Here is a 25,210-nt window from a genome sequence, read left to right on the forward strand (position 1 = left end):
TACTCTGAAAATTAGTTGATCTAGTATATTCAATAGAAATGGAATTTTTATCTAAATTAGTAAATTAAACAACAACTAATTTTGATTTTCTTTGAAAGGCATCTTACATTTTGCAAAGATCTTTTTTACAATATTTATCTTTTGAAAAATCAAAATAACTACAATTTTTGACGTCAAGTCAGCTCTAGCAATCTGAGTGTATCATTAGGTAACTGGACATATACATAGAGTTGTTTCATACTTTTCAAAATCTAAACAATCTGACCATGTAATGTTCATTGATTATTTCTGGAACACCGATTTAAAACATATGCATTCCCACCCCTACTCTAGTATCAATATGTTCTGATTCAATGCCATTACAAATTTACTAACAGGCATGTCTGCTATGTCACCCAATAGTTTCCTGTTAGAGAAATGTTCCGTAACGACCGCTACAGATACGATCTCAAATGCCCTAAATCTGTATCAGAGTTGGAAAGGTTTACGGGTAACTGCAGGATTTCCTATTACTAGTTATTCAATGAGATGTATAATCTCAAACGTTTCAATGATTTTTATAATGTAATATATTTATGAACATTGGTTCATATCATTCAGTAGACTGAAAGCATACAATATGATGCATTCTGAACCAATAACATTAAATGTGGCAATGGTGAAATTGATATCACGGGATTGGGGAGGAAAAAAAATACATTATAAGAAAATGTGCATTATACATACATATACATACACAATTCTTTTATAAAAGCGCCGTTACATCTAGACCACAGCGCATCAACAAGTTCAAAGCATAAACACAATATAACAAAACAAAGTGACCAATAAAAACAATCAACTTTTTGGGAAGAGATATGACTTCAGTAATTTCTTGAAGACTGGTAATGAGTTTGCAATACGAATGGTGATGGGTAAATTGTTCCACAGTCCAGGAGCAGCCAGAAAAAAAGCTTTAATTATTGGCGGCAGAGTGGAGAGATTTGGCATTTAATTTATGTACAGTAAGCCGGTTTGTATCTGAAGCAGAGCGAAGTCTGCTACGTGATTGATGGTAAGGTGTGAAACAAGCAGCTACAATCCACGAAAATAAGGTTGGCACACTTTGCATGTCTTTTGGTATATCTCTACCCCCGCTCCCCCAATTCAATATTGGACCAAGCCATGTTGTCAACAGGCCCGTGAGACCCTCCAACATTGAAAGATGGGGAGTGGGGAAAGGTGAGATATAGGGGGTAGTCTCTACTTCACATATACTGCATGTATGTTTCACTCGCCTCTCCAATTTTGATAGGGCACACATTTCAATTGTTTAGTGCAAGTGTGCCAACTATTAATTTCGCGGTTTGTAGATAACCTGGAGCATGACAAGCATTCTACAAGCCCATACTTTTTAAGTATGCTAAGATATAAGAATTTCACAAATGCATAGGTTTATTGATGTAATAGCAAGTTGACAAAGATGGTAGCTAAATTGATCAGATCAGATTGAGTCACAAATATGAAATACCATGCCATGACTGTTTTGCAGTCATTTTATAAATGAGAGTTCTAGTACTTTCTTTGAAATGTGTCATCTTTGTTAGAAAAACGCAGACCTCTTGACTTAGACGGTATTTGACCTAATAAACACTTCTATTATTAGAAGATATATAGAATCCCTGTGCACTTTTCAAACAGTCTACCACTTTTCACATAAGTTTAGTATCGGATGAATAATTGCATGTAGATGTTAGCAAATTCAACATGAGCTTATATAGTGAGTTTGACTGTTGTTCTAATTTCCTTTCTTGGTACCTTCAACTGCAACATCATTTTTTGTAAATCATTATCCTTTACACCAAAATAATGTATCCTCGGCAGTAAAAAAAGTTAAATTAATGGGTTTCGCTGCACCTCACCCATATTATTTACGTTTTTATTGCCTCTGACACATTATTTGGGTGTAAAGGATACAGCGTTACGCTTTATATCTTACTGTCAAAAAATGTCAACCCCATTTACGCTTCTCGCTATAATATTGGTTCTAACTTTGCAGCATTGTGGGGTTGTAGCTCTACCAATGACATCCAGGCTTAACATAATTTCCTGAAGCCAAATTGGTGACTCATACACGCAAAGTGACCTTTCAACAGAGGAGAGAAAATTTATAAAGCATGTATTTGGAAACTTCCCAACTTTGTTAAGATTCATCCTATCTTTGCCATGGAGGATTTATTCAATCACATATTCTAATATAATATGGCCAAAGTGCTTATGATATGCAGGCAGGCACTGAGAAATATGGTCATACACAGGTTTATAAACAAATTGGAGTTGATGACAAGTTTGAGACCAGGACAGTTGGTTATAAGAGTACACATCCTACTTATAAGAGCATTTTGGTGGGTGCTACTAGTTTGTAAGAATATTCGCGGCTCACGCCGCTCATACTCTTACTACTACTAAGAAGTATGCTTGCAAAGTTAAGATCAGAAACTTACAATAATTGTAATAGCTATAGACGGATAAAGGAATACACCAAAAGTTCAATGACGTTCTATAAAAGAAAGTGCCTTTGTCAGGAGGCCAGACTCCCTTCCAATCTGAAAGGCAAATATGACATACTGAAAATTCCAAACCAAAAGATCAACTTTGACAGATATATTAAGAATATTTTTACAAATGTAATCAGACTTTTGCCCCCCCCCTTCTCCCTCTAACTAAAGGCCTTTCAAGTATGGGATGTCATCAAATGTTTATAGTTTATAGCGCAATTCCTTCAATGTGTTTTGAAGTTGAAATACACATTAGATGTACTTTATTTGTATAGTATAAAATAAGTTTTTTTTATATTTGTTTATTTTTTTATTTCCTCTCATCCAATTAACTTGTTCGACTGGAGAACATGTAAAAAATTAAATTAAGACACCATAAGACAGCAAGACAAAAAGTACAAGAGTTCTGTTGATGTTTTTTACTCCATTAGTTCTGTTTAAATCAAAGCTTTCCTTTAAAATGACCAGGGCCTTGGAATTTAAGACCTAAGGGCCCAAATTGCGCTATTCCGGTTGAAAACCATACACCTCCTATGGAAGACATGACCTTAATCTTCTTAAGGAGTGTGAATTGCAAATGGGACTGTACCTGAATGGGTGACTCCATTTGAAACCTACACCCCCTGTGTATGAGATATAGATCATGTCTTCCATAGGGGATGTATGGATTTCAAATGGAATAGATCATTGACCTCAACCAGTTTAGCTTATTTTGCACACATGAATTTCAAAATAAATCGCCGCAACATTTCATTTTATAAGATCCCCTCGCAATTTGCAAATCAGTAACTCACATTTTCCCTTCGCGTTCCCCACCACATGGTCAGCCTTTTTAATTAACGTCATAATGATTATACGACTTCTTGTCTTGGCTGGTAAAAATAGCTACACTAAAACAATTAAAAGGCTATAATATATTCATTGATAGAGCCAAAGTAGTATTATTCATTACCGATGCCTGCAGTAGATGTTGGACTCTAACTTAGAATTGTAAAGCAATAGTATTTTCAACATACTTTTGTCAAAATATATATGCTTGTCAGAAATAAGAAGACCTGTTTACAAGCATGATTGATAATTCTTGCAACTTCAAACTAAATACAATCCCACCATTTTAGGAGTAAATTAGGTAGCATTTTAATGCAAATCTTGTCCTTGAATTGCTATTAAAATGCTTGCCAAGTTATGTTCTTTAAAATAATTAAATTACCCGTTAACGGAAACTAAACGTTACATAACAGATTACAGAATTTGATGTAACAGCGCGGGGGGTAATCAAGTTTGGTTTGGATGGGGATGTGCCACTGAGAATTTGAAAAAGGTCCCACCAGTACAATTTTCCAAGAAATAGGGACCCACTGCTATACTAAAATTCAGATATTCGGCCAATTTTTATCCATATTGCAAAAATTTGTATTTTAACTGTTCCCCAAAAAATTCACTTACTGCATTGTGAATATAATCCTAAATTACAGCACAATACAGGGAATTATTTCAAGATTGAGCCACTGAAGTGATATAAGCTAAATAACTTGTCAGCCCCATGACAAGGAATTTACTGCAAACTGTAACCATACAAAACACACAGATTGATCCTGGCTGTGATGGTTATAATGTAGGCTGGTTAGGGTTATGTGCTTGTATAGAGCTACATCCCAGAAGTGAGCTAAATGGTTTTTGGGCACAGAATTCTTGTAAAGTGCACTGTGGCTTGTGAGTTTATGCTGTGCAGTGCGGAGGCTTGTGGGCTTATACCTGTGCGCAATGCACTATATGTGTTTTGAGAAGATAAATTTAACATTCACACTTTATGGTAATCTAACCCCGTTTAATTAAACCATAGTCCTAATTTCTAACCCTAACTTAATCATGGTTTTCACCCTGACCTTATCCTTTCCATAATCCTAAAACTTACCATAATCCTAACCCTCTCTTAGATGACCCGTATTCCTATAATCATCAGCTTACAGCCTATAGTCATAAACCTAAACTTTATCCTAATCTTCCTTTTCAATTTCGACATATTTCAATCTTTACTTAACCCAATTTTAATCTAACCTTAAATAACCTTACTATGATCCTTGCCCTATTCTTATCCTTAGTCTTAATCACTTTTATAGTTTTCAGCAAGGTTCTTCAGCGGTCTGCAGATCTGGCGCTGTTTATGGCATAAACACAGAAGTGGGGTTCTGATCATGAAGCTAGCTTCATGTTCTGATTGGCTAATTGAATCACATCATCAACACATCGGCACCTCATTCGCAGTTCAAGCTGCGTAGCATCGTGGGACCTAGGATACTGTTGAAGGAATTTGCTGAATAGTCTCAATCACTGTATATTATAGTGCACCAATTTGTCACATTACAATGAAATCAAGATATGTTTGAATATTTGACTCAATTTCAACTATTATTGGTGATGCATGGAGTGTTTACTTACAGCACCTGTCCTGCAATTCTTTATATTCATCAAATTCAACAAGTAATCTTAAAAGTTTAAGCTTCCCAACCTTTTTCTAGATAATTACTAATACTATAGCTCACTTTTGTGCATCAATGTGACAGGCACACGATGGACATTGTCCACTGGTCACTCTGAATTTGGCCATTGGTCACTCTCAAATTGGCCATTTGCCCAAACTAGGCAAATGCATGATCAAAATATTTACAAATACTTCCAAGTTGAAGTGTTTTCATGACCTCATTTATTTCTGGGTGCATATACTAAGAAGTTGCTATCATATCAGTCCATTCAAGTTAGGCAAAAAAAAAAGGTTTGTCTCAAAGCTCACAAGCGGTTTCAAAACAAATGCAAAATGCGTTTTTTGTTTGTTTGTTTTTTATTCCCGACGTGGTATTTTTATGGTATTTTGAGAAGAAATTTTTCTGGAAAAAACTTAAAAAATAATTTTTTTTTTTTAAATAAAAAAATTTCCGTGATTTCTTTTTCTTCAAAATTATGCAATTTTACAAACGCACGCTAGCAAGCTTTGAGACAAACCTTTTTTTTTTTGGCCTTATCAGGAGAAAGTGTCATTTATTCAACTTCCAATTATAGTGTGACCAGTTCTAAAGAAAACTGAATGTAAAACTCCATATTTACCATACTTGCAATCTTCAATGCCAATACAATCTTATTTTCTACATTTCTTACTTTCACATACTTTGGAAATTCCATTTTAAAGTTTGACACCTGCTATGAGTTTGTATCACTGTAACATCCCCACATGAGATTTAAGTGAAAGTAGATGGGGATTGCAATACAGTTATCATCAGTGTTTACCACATGCAGACCATATGATATGAACATGTGAGTCGATAGAAATTACCAATTCTTAAACACTTGAGAAAGTTCTTGCAATCTTATTTGATCATAGTCATAATATATGACATGAAAAACAGTTCAGCGTATGTCGCTGCATTACTCGTACACACTATTTAAACCAATCTGAAGCATAGAGAGACAACGGGACAGATCGATTTTCACCGTTAGGTAATTCCTTATAAAATGTAGTATTTGATTTTATTTGATCATATATATTATACTTATTAATGTTCTAATTTGAATTGGTGGAATAGCACTTTGCATCTGCCTGTTATTTAGCTAATGACTCCAATGCTAAATTCTGGAAATCATCTCAGACATCAAGACATGCAAAATTAATTAATATTGCTATGATGACACAAACGTTAATTAATAAAGATCTTAAAGCAATTACAAATAGCCTCATTATATCACACTCCAGGAAATCATTATTATTTATTGTAACACATAACGCATGGAAATAAATTTGAATGCTTTGATTGACTGACTGATTGACTGATAGACTTTAACTCATTATCACTCTACAAACAGATGTAAACATTGGCCATTAGGCTAATGATTGTTGATTAATTGGATTCCGTTTCATACTTTTGATCATGGAGGACTGAGGTACGTGATTATTTCATTTTATTTCATTATTTGCAAATGCCAATGGTGGAAGTCAGGACAAGAACCTAGATTCATGAATAATCATGTTAATAATAAGCACATGGAAAGTGTTTAACAGTAACAAGCTTCCTCATGGCAACTTTTTAATAATTTTGTTGGCAACGTAAATTGTCTTCAGGAGCGAAAGGGAAATGCTTCAAATTGCATTATTGACTCTGTATTATGCTTCCACTAATATGATACTCTGTTAACATGAGAAATTAGAGAAGTGTGACATTCTAAAATTAAGTATGGTATATTTTCCATCAGAAATTATGAAATAATGGAAAATACTAAAAATACCTACTAAAGGTGAAAAATCAGTGTGGGCTGGGAATAGTAACCAATGAGTTGACTTTCATTGACTTCAGCATGTGAGGTGGCAGGGGTAGCAAGGGCAGCCGCATTTTTTTAATAATTTGTTACATTTGCCTTTTTCCAGCTATTAAAATATAACAAATTTTAAAGGCTATTATATATAAATTCTAATAAAGGCCAACATCAATAATGACATGGGGAAAATGGACCAGAAACAGTTGCAGTTAAGAGCCTCTGGTATAGTGATTCTCTTTATATGAGGTATTTTGCATTTTTGTGAAACTTATCATTTAACAACCGGGGAAAATACCTAACAGGGAAAATAACTAACGGTAAAACAGTCAAAACAATTTACTTTGATCTTAAAGGATGTCATACAGACTGAACACTGCATGGCTGAATTATAATATCATAATATGTTATGCATCAACTCATTAGACCTAGATCCCAGGTCAATTTTGTCCACCCACGCAACCACATAGGCCTACTAATTTACAAGGTAGTTCCACGAAAATAGTCTGGTCAAGTGCATGTGATATGCACAAACATGTTTTGCACCATTCTTGTGACTTGCATTAAAAAACATGACAATGCCCTACTATACCTTACTTAGGCACCAGAAACAAATTTGTTCGATCTTTGGATCGACCGTCGATGCTGCTTCGATGCTTGTTATTGATGAAATAACAACTAATTAATCGGAATTAATGCTTAGTTGTTACTTTTTAATATCAATACAGGCAAATATTTGTATGTTATCATAATTAATAATGGTCAATTCTCGCTATTACATAATAAGGCGCGCCAGGTTGCGATGTAATCGTGATGTATCATGGGCGTGATGTATCATGGGAAAAGGTCGACATCAAGTCCACATATCTGAATATTACCATGCTATTACATAGGAACACGTGACAATATTTTTAGTTTGTCAATATAACGGTATTACACGCAAATCGATAGAGAAAAATTAATTGTGCACATTTCAAATCACATTATTAAGTATTATTGAGTATCGATTCGCTGTGTAACACCTTTATTTTGACAAACTAAAAAATATTGTCACGTGTTCCTATGTAATAGCATGGTAATATTCAGTATTATGCGGACTTGGATGTCGACCTTTTCCCATGATACATCACGATTACATCGCAAACCGCTGGCGGCGCTACTTATTGCGAATAGCGAGAATTAATTGATTTCATAAATAATAAGGATCGACCAAGCATCGATGGTCGATCGAAAGATCGAACTAATTTGTTTCTATTGCCTTACATGTACATATAGGCCTACACATTGTCAGCTCATGAATCTGAATCTTGAGATATTTCCAACGCTTCTCATTCGAAACCAACTAAGAATTGGTGTGTGCAATAAAATTATTTAGTCCAGTTCCTTCTGCTGGCTGATGTAGCTAACCAGTTTTTCCATGTATTTCCTCATTGAAGATAATAAATGCTGAACGTGTATCTCCAAAGACAATTAAAACGGGCTATTCAAATTCATATCTGTACATATCCCCTATGGAAGACATGACCTTAATCTTCCACACAGGGTGTGTGAATTTCAAATGGGACTACCTGAATGGGTGATTCCATTTGAAACCTACAACCCCTATGTAAGAGATTAAGGTCAAGTCTTCCGTAGGGGTTGCATGTATTTCAAATGGAATAGCCTAACACATGAATCAGTCAACTTACCGTTGTTTTCATCATATCATTGGAATGGTGGGCTGCTTGGGCTATTCTTGTCATTGCCTCTGTAATGCGGACAAAAACAATAACAACAAAATTAATGATAAGTCTAATTATTTACACTCTATACATATCCATGCACTCTACAAAAGTTGCATTAATGGAACCATTTTGCATCTTTAAATCATTCAACCAACAACTGACCTTTTAATAATAATAATAATAATAATAATAATAATAATAATAATGAGGTGCTTGTATAGCACAGAAATACCTATAAAAGGCCTCTAAGCGCTTTACATAAATATTCAAGCAACAGGAAACACAAAAAAGTTATAAAAACAATGATAAACCGCATTAAATATACAAAGAGATAAAAAACACAAAGGTCAGAGAGTGAAACCAGCACTCATAAACATGACCATACGATAAAACGTGATTTAAAAAGCTGATATAGTATAGGCCCAAAAAATACAATATACATATGACTTAAAAACAAAATAAGCAATCTGAAAAGAAAGATTGCAACAAAATACCACAAAATCCTGGAGCCTCTCCTGGAATGGAGCAGAGGCAGTCAACATACTCCCCCCTTGCAGTAAGTTCTAGTTTAAACATGCACAAAAAAAGAAGGCAGCTACAATCAAGTGTTGGGACACTCTGGCATACTAAATGTAAATCGCCACCCCTTTCCCCAATCCAATGTTGAGGAATGCACTTTAGTCATTTGCCTCTACCCAGTCTCCCCAACATGGATTGATTGGGAATGGGGAGGGAAGAGGAAAAGGTTTGTATTTCTCAACAAACATAATTACTAATTTCATTGAATGATCAGAGCATCAATAAAGAGTTCCAACATATTGTCAAAGGTATTATAAAATCAGAGGGCCAGAGAGACTTAAATTGGCTGAAATATGCTATTTTGAATGGGTTTTTTGTAGATTTAGGGGGTGGTCCCCATCCCCTCTGGGTCCCCTGCTGCAAAAATATTGTTAACTTTTGAAGAGTAATTATTTTTTTAACTAATTTTTCTTAGCAATTCACATTGCTCTAGTTCATTATAGGCAAAATAGTAAAGATAAATAAATTGCAAATTGAAAGCCATAATGTACAATCTTATAATATGAAATTGGATAAATTTTTTTTAATTTGGAAGGAAATCGTACATTATGGCTTTAATTGTTCTTCATAGATTTCCACTAAATTTGCTACCATAATTTTCATTATACTTCAGAATCAAACCAAATGTGTCTCTCTCAGAATGTATGTCTCTAATTTAGCTCCACCTAATAGACAAGTCCACTCAATTATAGGATGCACTCTTATTTCAACAGCAATCAGAAACACCTGTTATGCAGTATGATATTTCACTTTTATAAATATAGTCATGATCTTGAGTCATAAAGTATACCGTCTCAACACATTTCTTGTGTCCTTTTTCATCCCGCATTTTGTCGCTCTCAACAATGTGTTTGGTTAAAAATTGGCGAAAAAGAGTGGACAACAGGAAGGCTTGGACATGTTTTTAATCAAGTCTGATGGTCATATGAAGATTTCTGGCGAATGTGATGTCCTGCCATGTGCTATTTTATCAATATTGGGCTATTTCAGTTGAAATTCAAACACCCCTTATGGAAGACAATACATTAATCGCCTACACAGGGGGTGTAGATTTCAATTGGAGTTATCCATTCAGGTAACCCCATTTGAAATTCACACTCCCTGTATAGAAGATTAAGGTCATGTCCGCCATAGGTGTGCAAGGATTTCAACCAGAATAGCCCATTGTTATTGTCCCACTACACTTTGGTCCGCCTCAAGTTTTGGTAAAAGTAACATCAATGGTTTTTCGTGATTGCGCCTCAAGCGTGTCATCAAACCACCTTTAATACACATGTGTGAACGCTTTGCTTGATAAACTTTATGCACGCATGATACTTTACCCTTTACTCTTCCAATTCCCGGCATTCTGTCTAAATCTGCTTCTTCAAGAGGCACTCTCATCTTCTCATTCACAAGATTTTTAATGTTGAAGGCTGCCCTTTGTATTCCTTTTACTCTTCCAATTTCAGGTGTTTTGTCTAAATCTGCTTCTACAAGAGGCTCTTTCATTTTTTCATTCACTAGATTTTTAATGGTGTAACACGGGGTGTCATACAAGTTTCCACCACTATCCACTGGTACTCGCTCCATCTTGACATAACTTGGGTAGCTGATCCTTCTGTTCCTATTTTGTTTCAAGTCCTCAATATTTTGATATCTTCTATGATACTGTTCGGCCAAATCTGTAGTTAACATTTGTCTTTGTAGGATGGCTTTATTCAGTTTGTGGTTTTCATCTTCAAGTTTATCCACTGTATCACTCAGTTTCTTCATTTCTTCATTTAAGAGATTTATATCCTTGTTCACTGCTTGCATTTCCTCTCTGACCGACTCCTTCAGAGATGATTTAATGAACTCCTTGAACTCAGAATTTTGGATGATTTCATTAACAAATCGAGACGATATATCAAGAATTGTTGCCATGGTCTTGGTAGTGTTAAAAAGATGGTTATAGATAGACGAAGACTCCTGCAAACTACTGGGTAAGTTATCAAACACTCATGCCTTAGGTTTTAGCATTCACTCCCAATGCCTTAACTACAAAGTGACTAGTGAAGGATTTAGATAAATTATCTGTGTACTAAATTTAACCTTACAAACATTAACCAGACTTCAGAACCTAACCTCAGTACTAAGGGTTCAGTGACATTCAACAGCAGAAAATATTATTACACACTGATAAAAGCATACTTATTGCACATCACAAAGCAAGCAAACACCTTACCCAAATTCCAAAATGATGGAGGGAGGCTAGTATGCACAAAAAGAAGTTAGTCCATATTTAACCTTGGACCTGGTCTAAATATGGAGATTAGTCCTACAAGGAACATTTTGGAATTTAAATAACTTGTTCTACATTAATGTAGATATTGTAGGCCAAGAAAAAAAATTGTTTACTTGCCCTCAAATGAATTTTAACAATTGGGTCGGTCGGTCGGTCGGGATTTCTTTTTTTTTTTTTTTTTTTTAATTACTAGCAAACTCTACTGTTTGTATTAATTAAGGCTCAAATATGTAAAATCAGACAATTTTGTTGTTAAAATGAATCAACTAACATTACATAACAACTACAATGTTGAACACAAGCTCTAAAATACATTTTTTTTACATCTTCAGAATGCAAAAATTTGAAAAGAAAAAAAAAACTTTTTCAGGAATTTCCAAAAATAGGGGCGAAAAACTTTTGTACAGTAAATGGAAAAAAAACCTTTTTTATGATTTCCAAAATTAGGGTCGGTCGGTTGAGGGCAAGCAAACATCTTTTTTTTTGGGCCTAAGGGCAAATAGATGTACAATCCCATGCAGCTATTAGGTGCTGCAGTGTAACTTTAGGACTTTATTAGGAGTAAGAAGAGAAAGCAAAGATTACAGAGATTTCTCCCTAAGAGTGGCCCCTTATTAAGACTGTGACCATGTCTAACCTTAGACCAGGTCAAACTTGTTTTGTGCATACAGACCTGAATAATTTGATCACACAGTCAAATTTTCTTAAGTCTTCATGATGTGGTGCAAGCTTTGGTAAGATATTCTTAATCAATATCTGTGGTTTAGCTTGTAAGCGCTAAATTTCATTGGTGCTTGGGTGCGGGCTTGGGTGTCATCTATCGACAGTGACCGCACAGAGGAGGAATACACTTGTTGAGCATACATATGTGTGTATTGTAGAGCATATTATTACATCTCATAAATATTCATGAGCAAATCATGTCACTTGATTGGTCAATCGCAAACGACACCACCTATTTCACCATGCGATAGTTTTGATAGAGTTGGTGACGCGAAAATGAAAATTTACAAACTCCTTTTTGGTTCTGTGATAACAAGTCTCATTTGACAGCACACAACCACATGTTTCATGACAAAATGAACATTTCCCTGCTTCATATTTTGTAAACTTCTATAGCACTTTCTTCTAAGTGCACATTATATTAAAGATATTGAAATAAAAGTAGAATGTCTCTTTAATCAAGGTTTAGGGAAAAATAAAAACTTACAAAGTTACAAAAACTACTAAGAATACCTAAATTTGGTGTGAAAAGGTAGTTGTTAAAAATGTCCGCTTTGTACAGAGTCAACAATTTCCTGGCCAAACCATGAGCACACATGTGCGCACATTATAATTTATTTTTAGAAAATTGTGGTTAAGTTGTACACTATCATATAGTACCAATCTTCACCTCGATGTGAAAATGGATCCATTTCTTAAAAGACAATTTGAAGTTGTTGGAAGTTATATTTTATTAAGATAAAATATTATAACTTCCAACAACTCAAACTGTCTTATGGGGCAAAGAAACAAAATAATCTTTTTTAAACCACTTTTATCACACAAATGTTTTCTTCAATTATGTTTGCTAAATAAATGCTTTAAAGCCATATTGTAACATTTCCTTCAGAAATAGATTTGTATTTCTTTTCCACAAAGTGTTAGTTTTCACTCTTAGAAAATTCTCTGTTAGCTTTGAGCTGAACAAATGTCAAAAAACTGAATTTTAATGATTTTTATGATTTTCCAAACAAGCAAATCACTAAATAGGCCTTTAATGAAACTCATTGGTTTTGATACAAAAGAGTTGCGATTTCAACTCTTAATATAACTTTATTAAATATTATAATTTCCTGTTGCAATTCCTCCCAGGCCTATCATCCACACTTGTACCACTTTATGTATGATTGTAAGGTAAAAATACCCCCACAATGATACTGTCAAGATGTTATATAATATACTGTATAAGTGGAAATTTTCGACAATTAATTTTTAGCATTTTGCCAATTTTGAAATGCTTCCCTTATTATTAAATTTGCGATTCTAAGTTTCTTTATATTGGCCTATACGCAAAAAGAATATTATTTGCGCGTTGTTATTTTGCGGAACGCGAAAAACATGGAATTAAATGTAGCGCGAAAATTTCCACTTTTACAGTAGTTTATTGAAAAGTCACACATATTGAGGTTACTATTCACTTAGATTATTTCATTAAATAAATGAATTTGAAAGGAACACCAAGGGATTGAAAGAAAACTGTTTCCTTTAGGCATGGCCATTAATTTTAAACAGTTTAAGGGCAGAAAATAAGGGGAGACACATTCGTTCACGCCCAGGTTGCATCAAGTGTCTTTCAAATGCGTCTAGTATGTGATGTCGCACTCACATGACAAAAATTGCCTCAAGTGCATTCTGAGCAAAACCGAATACCCCCATTTTTGGCTCCATGGGAGTATCAAGATGGTGGTTGAGTCCAGGTTCCCTGGGTTTAATTCTGTGACTACAACTAAATTCTGTCGAGTCATTAATCTATAGATGTAAAAAGTCAACGTACCTTCTGCATCCTTCCTGTCCAGTGACTCTTGTGGAAGCCTCTTAAGGTAATCTGTAACAAACAAACATAAAAACAAACAAATGGAAAAATCATCATCTTGCTTCTCTACTAAAATAATGCCAGAGAAATAGAATTGAATGTACTCTCTAAAAGTTCACTGTAGAGTGTTTGAATTGATACAGCAAGGACAAATATTCTATAGGATTTATGTGTTATTTGGCATACAATATACCGTAGAATTCTATCTACAAGCATTCAAATGAGAATGCCTCAAACAACGGTTTTTTTACTGAAGAGACGAAAGGCAGACACATTCCGTAAAAACATTACAATTTATCTTATAATAGAACATGTTTATCAGTAACATAGTTGCTCAAACTCCAAATAATGCTTTTGTGGAGAGTGTCTGCCTTTCATCTCTTTGATCAATACAAACCCTCATTAGTGGCATATACGCTTGTACATGGAACTCTACGATATATAAGTAGCCTTGCCTTGTATTAGATCAATATCATGTGGTATCATAGCAAGTATCAGAGTCAATCTAAATCCAAGATCGTCATTTGTTTGTGTGATACAATTTACTAGTACAATTTACTAGACCAATTTATTCAGGTCTAGTGAATAAAATAACTATCAATACATACTCTGTTCACCTACAAGTTTGAAATTTGTTTGGAAATCTAATCTCCTTCTTCTAGACTTCTATATGGGGCACACACACACACACATTGAGCTCTTAACTCAGCTAACAGCTTTCAGGCAAACTTGGTTCAAAATTTTCTCACATTTATGTGCGATTTAGCATCTTTTGAATACGTTGACATAATTTCAGGTCAAGCTGCATCTTATTTTATAAGTCAATATTGCAAATTGTGTGCAATTCGTTTGCATTTGTAAATTTTGTAATTCAGTCATTTTAATAAATTGGAAGACTCAAACTTTGGTCTCACCTGTCCTCCACATTCCCCTGGATATCTGAGGGTATATACCACTATAATAGATCATGGGTCGCAACAAGTAAGTCCGGCAAAATTGGATGGGCAGGAAAAACCTCCTATGTGCTTGTGACCCCTAAACATGTTTAAAATAAAACTGCCACCAGGTTACATAGGAGGTTTTGCTTTAAACATGTTCAGGGGCCAATAACACATAGAAGGTTTTTCCTGCCCAACGATGTTGTGAAAAACGGAACCACTGATATAATCACTCCCTTACCCAGAGCCTCCCATAGCAATTAAACTACATGTTACCTTTTAATAATAGTTCATATCTGGGTATCCTTTGAACAGGTTCTAACATATGGTGTTGTAATGCAAGGTTCATACACTGTGGTTGCCTCTGAAAAAAACACAGACATGATCAACATTAATACTACTCATTAGGAGTCAACATACTATTCATGTATGTGTCATAGGTAAAAATAAAATTGCACTCTATGTACTGTCTGCTAGGGGATCACATTAGCAGTAAAAAATGTTGGAACATCTGCACGTCGAAAAACAGGAGTTTCACAAATTAATGCTCTCCGTGCTAGCCATGCCCTTCAATGGAAAAAGTTGGAAGTTTTGAAATATTTTCTCAAAATATCAAGAGCTATCTTAAGAACTACTGAACCAATACTAGGCTTGTTTGTACTCATTTTAATGCATTTTTCATGCTGATTCCAAATATGGTCATGAAAATTTAAATTTTTGAAACATGTCGTCTGCAGTCGACACCTGTGTGAAGAGAGTTAAGCAAAGAGAAATAGTACATTTTCAGGGACAAAGTGCTGTGCAGTCACATTGTAAGTTCCTATGCAATGGTGTGGTATATGGTGTGGTGGGTTTTTTTTTTGGTTTGTGGGTGGGAGTGCCAATAAATCAACTAATCAAGCACCTTTTGTTAAAATAAAATTGCATGTTTTTAACCAACAAAAGCTATTTCATATAAACAATATTTCATTTCAATCTAGGTCCTATGTTTAATATGAAGAGAATATCATAACTGGAGAAATAGTATTATGTGAGCAACAAACATTGAATTTTTGTATGTTTATTTTGCTTCTGTGATTTGTTGGTTTAAAAATGCATTTCAAATCAAAGCAGAAAGAATATATAATATGTGACACAATCTGGTCCATGGGGGCCAAAGGCGGCAAATTTGAAACCAAGATAAAGGTCAAAATATGGAGTAAAAAACAATAAAATGCATAAGAAAATAGACATCAAAAAACTTTATAACTTTTGAACCAAGTTTGCTAGGCTTTTGGCATTTTCAGTAAATAATTGCCCATTGTAAGTATAATGTAATAATAATTATCTTTGGCCCCCATGGACCAGATTGTGTCACATATAGTATGTTATTTAGGGTTTTTAGTTTTTTTCTTATTGCCAAATATTAAAATATACTGTTTAAATCGTTTTTGTTATCATTGTAAAAGTGACCCCTACATTCTCTCGTGTTTTGTTGAATTTTTGGACTACATGTAGTTTATCCAATTTGAGGGATAGGCTTTTACGACGGGAGTTCATAACAATTAGTAAGGTTTTTAGCGGGTCCGCCATCGCACAAGTTTAGAATTGTTTAAACTTATCTGATGGCAAACCTGCTAAAAAACTTACTAATAGTTTATCTAATCCATAATTTAAAGGAACTGTATTTTTAATTTTCAGAGTGTTTAATTCATCTCAATTCTTTGCATCAATTGAAATTCATGCAAAGCAATTACTATTCTCAGCACTAGTTCAATGGGTAAATAACTTATACATTTTACTCACCTGAATTTCAGATAATAAGGACCCAAACTTTGGTGCTTTCTGAGACCACAAATTCAACAACTTCATGGAATTGTCAAAGTTGCTGACATAATCGGAGTAGAGCTTCAAAAATGGCGCTAATCTCCTTAGGATATCTCCAATACTTGGATTTTCTTCCCTGTCAATATAAAAAAAAATATTATCTGGAATAAATACTCTATCATCAACACTATTACACTGGGGAAAATAATAATGATTATATAACAGCTTGAGAGTACATATCTTCAAATATTTTCCATATACATTACATTAACAAGCATTTAGGTGTACCATTCACCAATAATACCATTGCGTTTATAGAGAGACATACATGTACAAAAAAACAACATGATTAAATTCACAAATCGATCAGTCAATTAAATCAGTCAAGAGAAACAAACTCAAGTAAACAAATAAGTGCTTTCATATCCAATAATTTTAAAAAGTTTTGAAATTTGAAGATGTAAAACATAAGATACTGGTTTAATTTTACATTACAATAAGGTTCATTTTTAAAAGTTAACTTCTGCAAGTGAGCTTATATGAAAATGTGATCAAAACATTCCTCTAAAGTGGGAAATTTCCTCTCACACATATATCAGGTCTACTTTCATACCTTGCTTTCACTTTTTATTTTCCTTTGAACTTATTTCTAACTATAATTTGTGCCTATTTCCAAGATTAATTAGCAATAGAAACAAAGTGGTTAGATCTTTCGATCCACCATCGATGCTTGGACGATCCTTATTACTTATGAAATAAATTAATTGACTATTGTTAATTGTGATAATATGTGAATTTGTGCCTGTATTGATATTGACCAATATAAATTAAGCTTTAATTGTGATTAATTAGTTGATAGTTCATTAATAACAAGCATCACAGCAGCATCAACAGTCGATCCAAAGATGGAACTAATTTGTTTCTGGTGCCTTACAGAGAAGTTATAGAATGCACAAATAATTCTAGTATTAGGCTATTCCAGTTGAAATCCAAGTTATAATTTATTTATCCCTAAAGACAGAGATAAAAAGATTTTATCGCGTCTGATGTCACTGTCAATTACGATCCTTGATTGGTTAGCACAGGTTAATAGCACGTAAAAGGAAGACCGATCTATCTGGTGCTGATCGGAGAAAAGGAACAGCAGCAAATGGCGAAAAATACGTATTTTTACCAGGCAAAAAGCAGCTTTTCTAGGCCTTGCTGACATGTTGCCTTTGCCAAAGAAAGTTTCCTACTATAAAGACCTAACTTTTGAGATGGTTTGCATGTTTGAAAGTGCAAAATTAACAATAAGGCGCCCGGTTATACCGCCGCGTTCAGCAAGTCAACATCACGACATTTGTAAACAAACCGTGCTCGAGTTTGATTGACAGATGACGTCAGACGCGATAAATTCGTTTTATCTCTGTCTTTAATTATACCACTGTTTGAGCCTACTTGGCCGCTTTGGAAGAATGAAATTACAAGGATTGGCAGAGATAGATTTTAGATTGGAGAGGATCTCCAATGGGCAAACATTAAAGAGGACCTCATCAATAAATCAGTACACTTACGATTGTTTGAGTCTATTTTCCAGGTCTGGTAGGAGGAAGTTATGATGGAAGGCATAGATGGACCTTAGATTGGAGAAAATCTCCAATTGTCAAACATTAAAGAGGACCTCATTAATAAATCGGTTTACTTACTGCTGTTTGAGCTTATTTTCCCGCTCTGGAAGAATGAAGTTACAACGATTGACATAGATGGATCTTAGAATGGTGAATATCTCCAATTGTCATACATTAAAGAGGACTTCATCAATAAATCAGTACACTTACCATTGTTTTAGTCTATTTTCCAAGTCTGGTAGGAGGAAGTTATGATGAAAGGCATAGATGGACCTTAGATTGGAGAAAATCTCCTTTACAACCTCATTACTGAACCAATGTGCCTTTTCATTTTCTCTTTCTATTCTTGCAAGGAAAGCCTGAAACAGAAAAAATAGTATTAATAAATATATTTATGAGACCTCATGGGGGACTGATTATAAGAAACTTCTGACCAATTTTCATGCTGGACACATATCTGCTGAGATATATTGTAGATTAGGTAGAAAGGAAATCACTAAATTTGAGGGCAGTACTGTATCAATGTTCACCCCATCAACGACAGGAAAGTGACAATAATAGGAATGGTCTATAGGTGAAATGATATACCGTAAAAACTCGATCAAGCGCTTTTAAAACATCCAAACATGAAGTGCCCCATCCACAAAAGTGTAAAGGGTTTTGAGCAAATCATCGATACAGATTAGTTATATACGAACAAGTAAACCTGCAAATTTGTGTTTCAAACCCATTAGCTCAGTTAGCAAATGCTGGAGTTTGGTAAAATTTTATGTTTTCAAAAGCGCTCAATAGTAAGCACTAATGCTAACTATTAAGTTTTTAGGGTATGCCTCTTTACAATATTTGCTCACAATCTCCAAAAGCAATATTTGGGAAATACAACTTTGGTTTTCATTAAAAAACAGATTTATTAATAATGGAAATATGAACTTACCAGTCAGTATATAATAATCATTCAATAATTAATAACAAACACCACTTTTTTTAAATTTGAAATATATTGAAAATTTTATTTCATTGCTGGAGTTTGATCTTTCTCACCTGATCAAGAAGACTTAACCTTTCCACATATGTCCTCTCTGATGTTAATACTTCATACGCAACCTTGTGACTCTCATCGATAAAGTTGATTGGTTCTGGGGCCTGCTGTGTGGAATACAACAAATAGAAAGTGTATTATGTAATCAGTCAGACACTTCTTTTTATATATTCTATTTATGTGATTTGTATAGTGCTATTATCAGAGGAGTTAAAACACCACTGCTTGTAGTGGATATTAAAGTCAGATCAGTTCTTCCAGGACCATGACCATCAGTGCAGCCATGTGTGTATTAGTCTTTGTCAAGGACAACTCACAATCGAGGATTGAGTGAGGGGAGCACCAAAAGCATGACCAAGCAGCAAAGCTATGACAGTGAGCCACAAAGCGGCTTGTACCACTCTGGTTTCTGTGAATGTGTGGTACTCATTAGTTTCTCTCCATATGTATAATATAGGTATATGGTCTGTAGTATACAAATACAACATGTTTTCAGGGGAAGTAGTCAAAACTACTGGTCCCGAGGTGTTGGATGATTTGACTACTTCCCGACGCATCAGCGGAGGGTAGTAGTCAAATCATCCAACACCGAGGGTTAAATTGGGACAGTCAGTGGTTACATCTTAGCATCCTACTCTTTTTGACTGTGAACAACATGTACAAGCATAACTCTCTGTTCCAGGACTGGTAGCTAAATCTGCCATGGGAAGAGCGGAAGTCTGAACTTAATCTGCAGATGTTGTAAATTAAATTTAGACTTTATCCCCAAGTCAATACCAGAGCAAATCACCACTGCTGGGAAATGAACCCAGAAAAGCACCAGAAGCAAGAACTCTAACCACAGCATTGTGCACTCCATATGTACCAATATTAGCAGCAAGCACCTCTTGGACAGATCAGTATTAGTTACATATTTTATCGTGTTGATTTTTTTATTTTTCCCATTATCCAGTTCTAGGGGTAGGGGGTACTAAAGAAGTATAATGCACACATCAGGTTGTACCAACTTTTACAAACAACATATTAATACAGCTATGCCCCATTTATATGCAACTAATTTGTTGTTAGCTATCTCTTTTAACCAATCAGCATTCATTTACAAACAAATTCAGCTATAAATGCAACAAATAATTACGACACAGGTGTTTATCCATGAAAGTGTGTGTACCCTGGGGTCTATGCCCATAACATGCAAAATCAGCCTATTTTGAGGCAGTGGCATAGCCAGGACATTTTCAGAATTGGGGGGGGGGCAAGTTAAATTTCCAGAGGGAAAACTTTCACGAAAATGTTCAAAAATGGGCTAAACATTACAAAAAAAGGCCTCTCACAGGGGGGCAAGAGGGGGAAAGACTTAACACAGGGCAGGGGCAGCTACCCCCTTGCAACCTCCCTTGGCTATGCCACTGTTTCGGGGCATTTTGGAGCTATTCTTGCCCGATAATATAGATGGCTATGAATTTTAGCCACAATACCGATCACCCTTGCCCATTGCATTGCTTGCCAGTAGTAATTTGATATTAAAGGCAAAATCATTTTATTGATTCTGTCACGCTGATACTTCAATTCCAACAGGAAATCCAACATTATTATTATAATTCTCTTGGAAAAGGAAACTTTAAATATAATTAATTGTTTAAGGTGAGTCGGAGCAGTGCCTGAGCTAGCAGAGTTTGTGCTCAAATATTGAGAAAATATAGCCCAGTTGGAACCCCCCCTATTTTTTTAATTTTCTGCAAGTTCAGAGATTCCAGCAGACACACTATTTATGTTACACTTGAGCAACTCTGACTCACCAAACCCTACTACAGACCCCATACTTTTTATATTTTCTGCAAGCTCAGGGGTACCTGCAAACTCTGGAATGTTTTGTTCTAGTGCTACCCTAGTAGACAGGACAGGTTCCTAGGACAGATTAGTCAAACTGAAAGGAGGAAACACTATTTTTACAAAAACAAAACACTTGTTAATATTGCATCATATTAATAGAGCAAAGTTCTTTTATATATAGTAATATTTCACCACAGGCTTGTGTCTCTATTAAATGCCCATACCCAAGATAACAACAAAAACAGACAGCAATATATGCAACTTTTAAAGCAAAATATCAAAAGCAACAGCAACAGCAGAAAATTACACTGCAATAGTTATAAGCATACCAACAAAAGGGACCAGTCACTATTTATGCCAGGGGTAGTGATGGAAGTTTTGAAGGGAAAAAAAGACAAAAAATGTGGATTTTTCCCTTGTTTTCCTTTTTTTCCCCATTTAAAACTTATTATTCCCTCACATAGTTCAAATTCTCCCCTCAAGACCCAAACAAATCAGATTTCCCCCATAAAACTTACACCCCTGGCATAAATATAGAACAGTCCTTAAAAGCCCCTTCACAACAAAGAGTAAAAATAAAACAAACCTCAGCTTGAGCCTCATCCTAAAAATAAAATTAAACACAATTTCAAGTCATACTGATTTATTTTTGTCTCAATAGGCAGTAAGTAAGGCTTATATCTAAATCCAATTCCTACAGACCACTTAACATCATTGTTTATCAACAAAGGTGAGGGACTGGTCTATTGATATGCTTGAACGAATCGCTACACTGTTCAATGGCTTTCTTGTACTTTTTGAAATGTGGTGGGCAATTTAAAATCACGTGCCCTGAGCAAAATACGATGCGCACACACACTGGGGGGCAAAGAACAATGGAAATTGCCTCGATTTGAGCGCATACTGCCAGGCAATGACATCACATGTCAAGTGGTCTATACCCAAATCTAAATACATTCACAAAGCCCACGTGGGCACTGCAAAGCTCTGAATTTTGTACCAGGAGATGGACACAAAGTAAACTACATATACCCACTAAGGAGACTTTAAAATAATTATAATAAAAACAGAAAGTTTTGACAGCACAAACACATATAATTTATACGCATAGCAACAATATAACAACAACAAAACAAAAACAAAAATAGTACATGTATCTAAATATGAATTTTGTAATTTCAGTCTCGAAGGTGATATAGTGTGTATAGCAACTCAAGTTGAGAGTAATGCCATGCTGGATTTCGCAGTGTGGATTCAAATCTGTGCATTTACATGGTTGAGTTGCCAGCTTATATGGACATATCACCCTTCTACACATGTGTATATGCACGCAGGATTAGGTTAACCTGCACAATTTGAATCTGCCATTGCGAAATCCCACATGGCATTCCTCTCAACTTTAAAAGAGAGACTAGTACAAAACCATTATTTTACAGTGAAATGACTGCATTGTCATATGTGATGCGATCAGGCAAAATCAGTCGGAACTCGAAAATATTAAATTTTCAGTTTTTTATAGGATAGTAAGAGGCATTCTCAAAGCTGCATTTTGCAGAAAATCCTATTGAAATTGAACAACCAGTTCCAAAGATATGAGCAATGAAAGAGTTTCCAAAACAATAGGAAACAAAAGGAAGTATATCCGTTGCTTGGCTATATCTCAAAATCAATATTTCCGAATTCCGACTGATTTTGCTTGATCGCATCACATATGTTGATGATGAGTTATATTGTTCCACATTTGTTTGGAGTAACATTATTTTAAAAAAATTGAAATTTTGATAAGAATTGCTAATTTTTATACTGATTGTTCATTGATTTTGAAACATTTGAGACTGGAGTGCCGGGTATTTGGGCTCAATATTAACATGAATGCCGGGTGGAAATTAAGAGTGCCGGGCGGGTCCGCCCGCCACCGCCCAGCGTAGCTACAACCCTGGTGCAGGTAAGCAATAATACAGGTTTATATGCCTCCACACTATGCAGTTATATAGGAAGAGATCCATAATATATAATTCCTTTTACTTAGTGATCATTTGCATGCATAGAGAACTGGCTTAATAGCGAATAACTACACTGGGTTTCTGAGAAGAACAGCAGTCCCTTGCTCAGATTGACGCGGATGCCCTGTTAATGAGCGACATACGCTGAGCTTTGTGTTCACTTCAAGGGCGCTGATCTTTCCCCCGACCAACGATTTAACGCACAATCGGCAAAATCAGATTATCGGTCTGTTGCTATGATTGTCAAACGATTGATTCTGCCAATCAGAACCCCACATGTATATGCTCTGCACGCTATCAAAATGTAAACAAGTGCCGCTCTCCTCTGACAAAACCTGTAAACAGAACTGCATTTCACATGTATCTAATCAGAGTGTACTGCAACTCTGATATAGTACTGGACATTCTGCAATGGAAATGACCACACATTCCATATACATGTATACTTCCTATACATCATATAGATTATAAACACAATTTGCTTAATTCCACTTGTTTAGATCTTGTGTTAGACTTGAGTCTATCACTATTGCCATTCTATCCTGCTGCATTCTACCTGTCATAGGTATCAATTAACACTTTCTAACCGAAAAGATAATGTGACTGCAATACCCAAGTCATTTCCCAAATTTGGATATGCCCAGGAAAAAATGTTGGGTCAAAAAATTGACACATATTTGATCAATTGTTTTTAGTGAAGGTACATTTATTTTCTTGATATAGATATGATTTAAATGGGTTTGTGTGCCAAGTGACTGAGTGATTGCAGTAAGGTTGTCAAAGCTTTCATATTGGTTAAACATAGTCCCTGTGGACTGTATGTTGCATGTTTTATTTGAACCTGAAGCAAGAGCATATCATCGATTTGAAAAATGGTCAAATTACCACGAGTGAGAGTCCTGAAGTCCCAGGGGGCCACTCACATAAATGGTCTGTATGCATGCATGACCAACAAAAACAAGTAAGAAGGGGTGTTTTTTTAGGCAAGGCAAGTTACATGTGTGATGCATTTAGGGTCTAAAAACATTGATTTTCAAGAATAAGGTTAGTTTTCTGAAACTGAACAACTTGTTTAAGGTACCTTTTCAAATCCAAAAAGGGTACATTTTTTTTTCATTTTTGCTAGCCAAAAAAAACTCATTTAAATTAAATTACCTTCTTAGGGGGCTAAATTTCCTGGTAGGGTAAAACTCGTGTTTACAAAAAATTTGGTCACGCATGCGTACACTATCATACTTGCACCTGAAGTACACTGATTTTACATGATTTTGCAAATTTGCTGGGGGAAGTTTTTTTTTTACTAGGCAACTGAGAAACTTGCTTCTGTAATGCCATCAAAATGGTATGTCAAAAAAAGTATGTATATATTACATAGTAGTACACACAGCTGTAGCCGTATCCTACATCTGTGCATATACTACGTCTGGTGCCAATTTTATGTTCACTTTCAATGACAACATAGTGAACATATATGCTGCAAGATACAGTACATCATCAATCGCTAAAATGCAAAACCCAAATATTTTTTCATCCAAATTTCTTCATCTGAATTTGCTTTCACAAATGCAATATCTTTCTCAGTGAAAAATTCTTTGAGATTTGATGTGTTTTAATACATATTGATCTGCTAATTTTATGCATAACAGACTGTGAAAGCTACATTCCTACTCTTTTGTATACAGGCCGGAAAATGTCATTTTCCTAAATTCAGAACGAAACCACAACCCCCCCCCCACAACAGATTTGCCAGGGGTGTTGGTGCCCTTCTCGGGATCTGCCACTGTGAAGGGTGCAATTGTTCAATGTACAGAAGCTAATGGTATTTGCTGCACATTGCACATACAATGTACATACATCACAAGAAAACCTCTCAAGTATGTTTAGGCAGAGATAAATGCCTCCGCATAAAGAGGATGCATTTTGGACATTTTCCCTTCAAAAAACACACATGGTGAAGCACCTGCTACCCTATCCCCCAAACAAATATTCATCCTTAAAGGG

At 35.1% G+C, this 25,210-nt stretch overlaps 1 protein-coding gene across 7 annotated transcripts in view; it reads right to left on the minus strand.

Moving 5' to 3' along the window:
* The window catches only part of LOC140171240 (FYVE, RhoGEF and PH domain-containing protein 4-like), a 75,384-nt gene that overhangs the window by 32,945 nt on the left and 17,229 nt on the right, over positions 1-25,210 (minus strand). For 4 of the 7 annotated variants that reach the window (XM_072194463.1, XM_072194467.1, XM_072194468.1 and 1 more), the window contains exons 2-8: positions 21,793-21,810; positions 19,379-19,483; positions 18,548-18,696; positions 16,707-16,863; positions 15,198-15,285; positions 13,945-13,995; positions 8,528-8,586 (exon numbers count right to left, since the gene is read on the minus strand). In XM_072194463.1, coding sequence (XP_072050564.1) covers positions 8,528-8,586; positions 13,945-13,995; positions 15,198-15,285; positions 16,707-16,863; positions 18,548-18,696; positions 19,379-19,483; positions 21,793-21,810 — 627 coding nt within the window. The remainder of the gene's footprint in view (positions 1-8,527; positions 8,587-13,944; positions 13,996-15,197; positions 15,286-16,706; positions 16,864-18,547; positions 18,697-19,378; positions 19,484-21,792; positions 21,811-25,210) is intronic. The other 3 variants (XM_072194464.1, XM_072194466.1, XM_072194465.1) reach the window with 3 other exon arrangements.

Source organism: Amphiura filiformis, chromosome 15 (assembly GCF_039555335.1).
Source record: "Amphiura filiformis chromosome 15, Afil_fr2py, whole genome shotgun sequence".
Taxonomy (NCBI): domain Eukaryota; kingdom Metazoa; phylum Echinodermata; class Ophiuroidea; order Amphilepidida; family Amphiuridae; genus Amphiura; species Amphiura filiformis.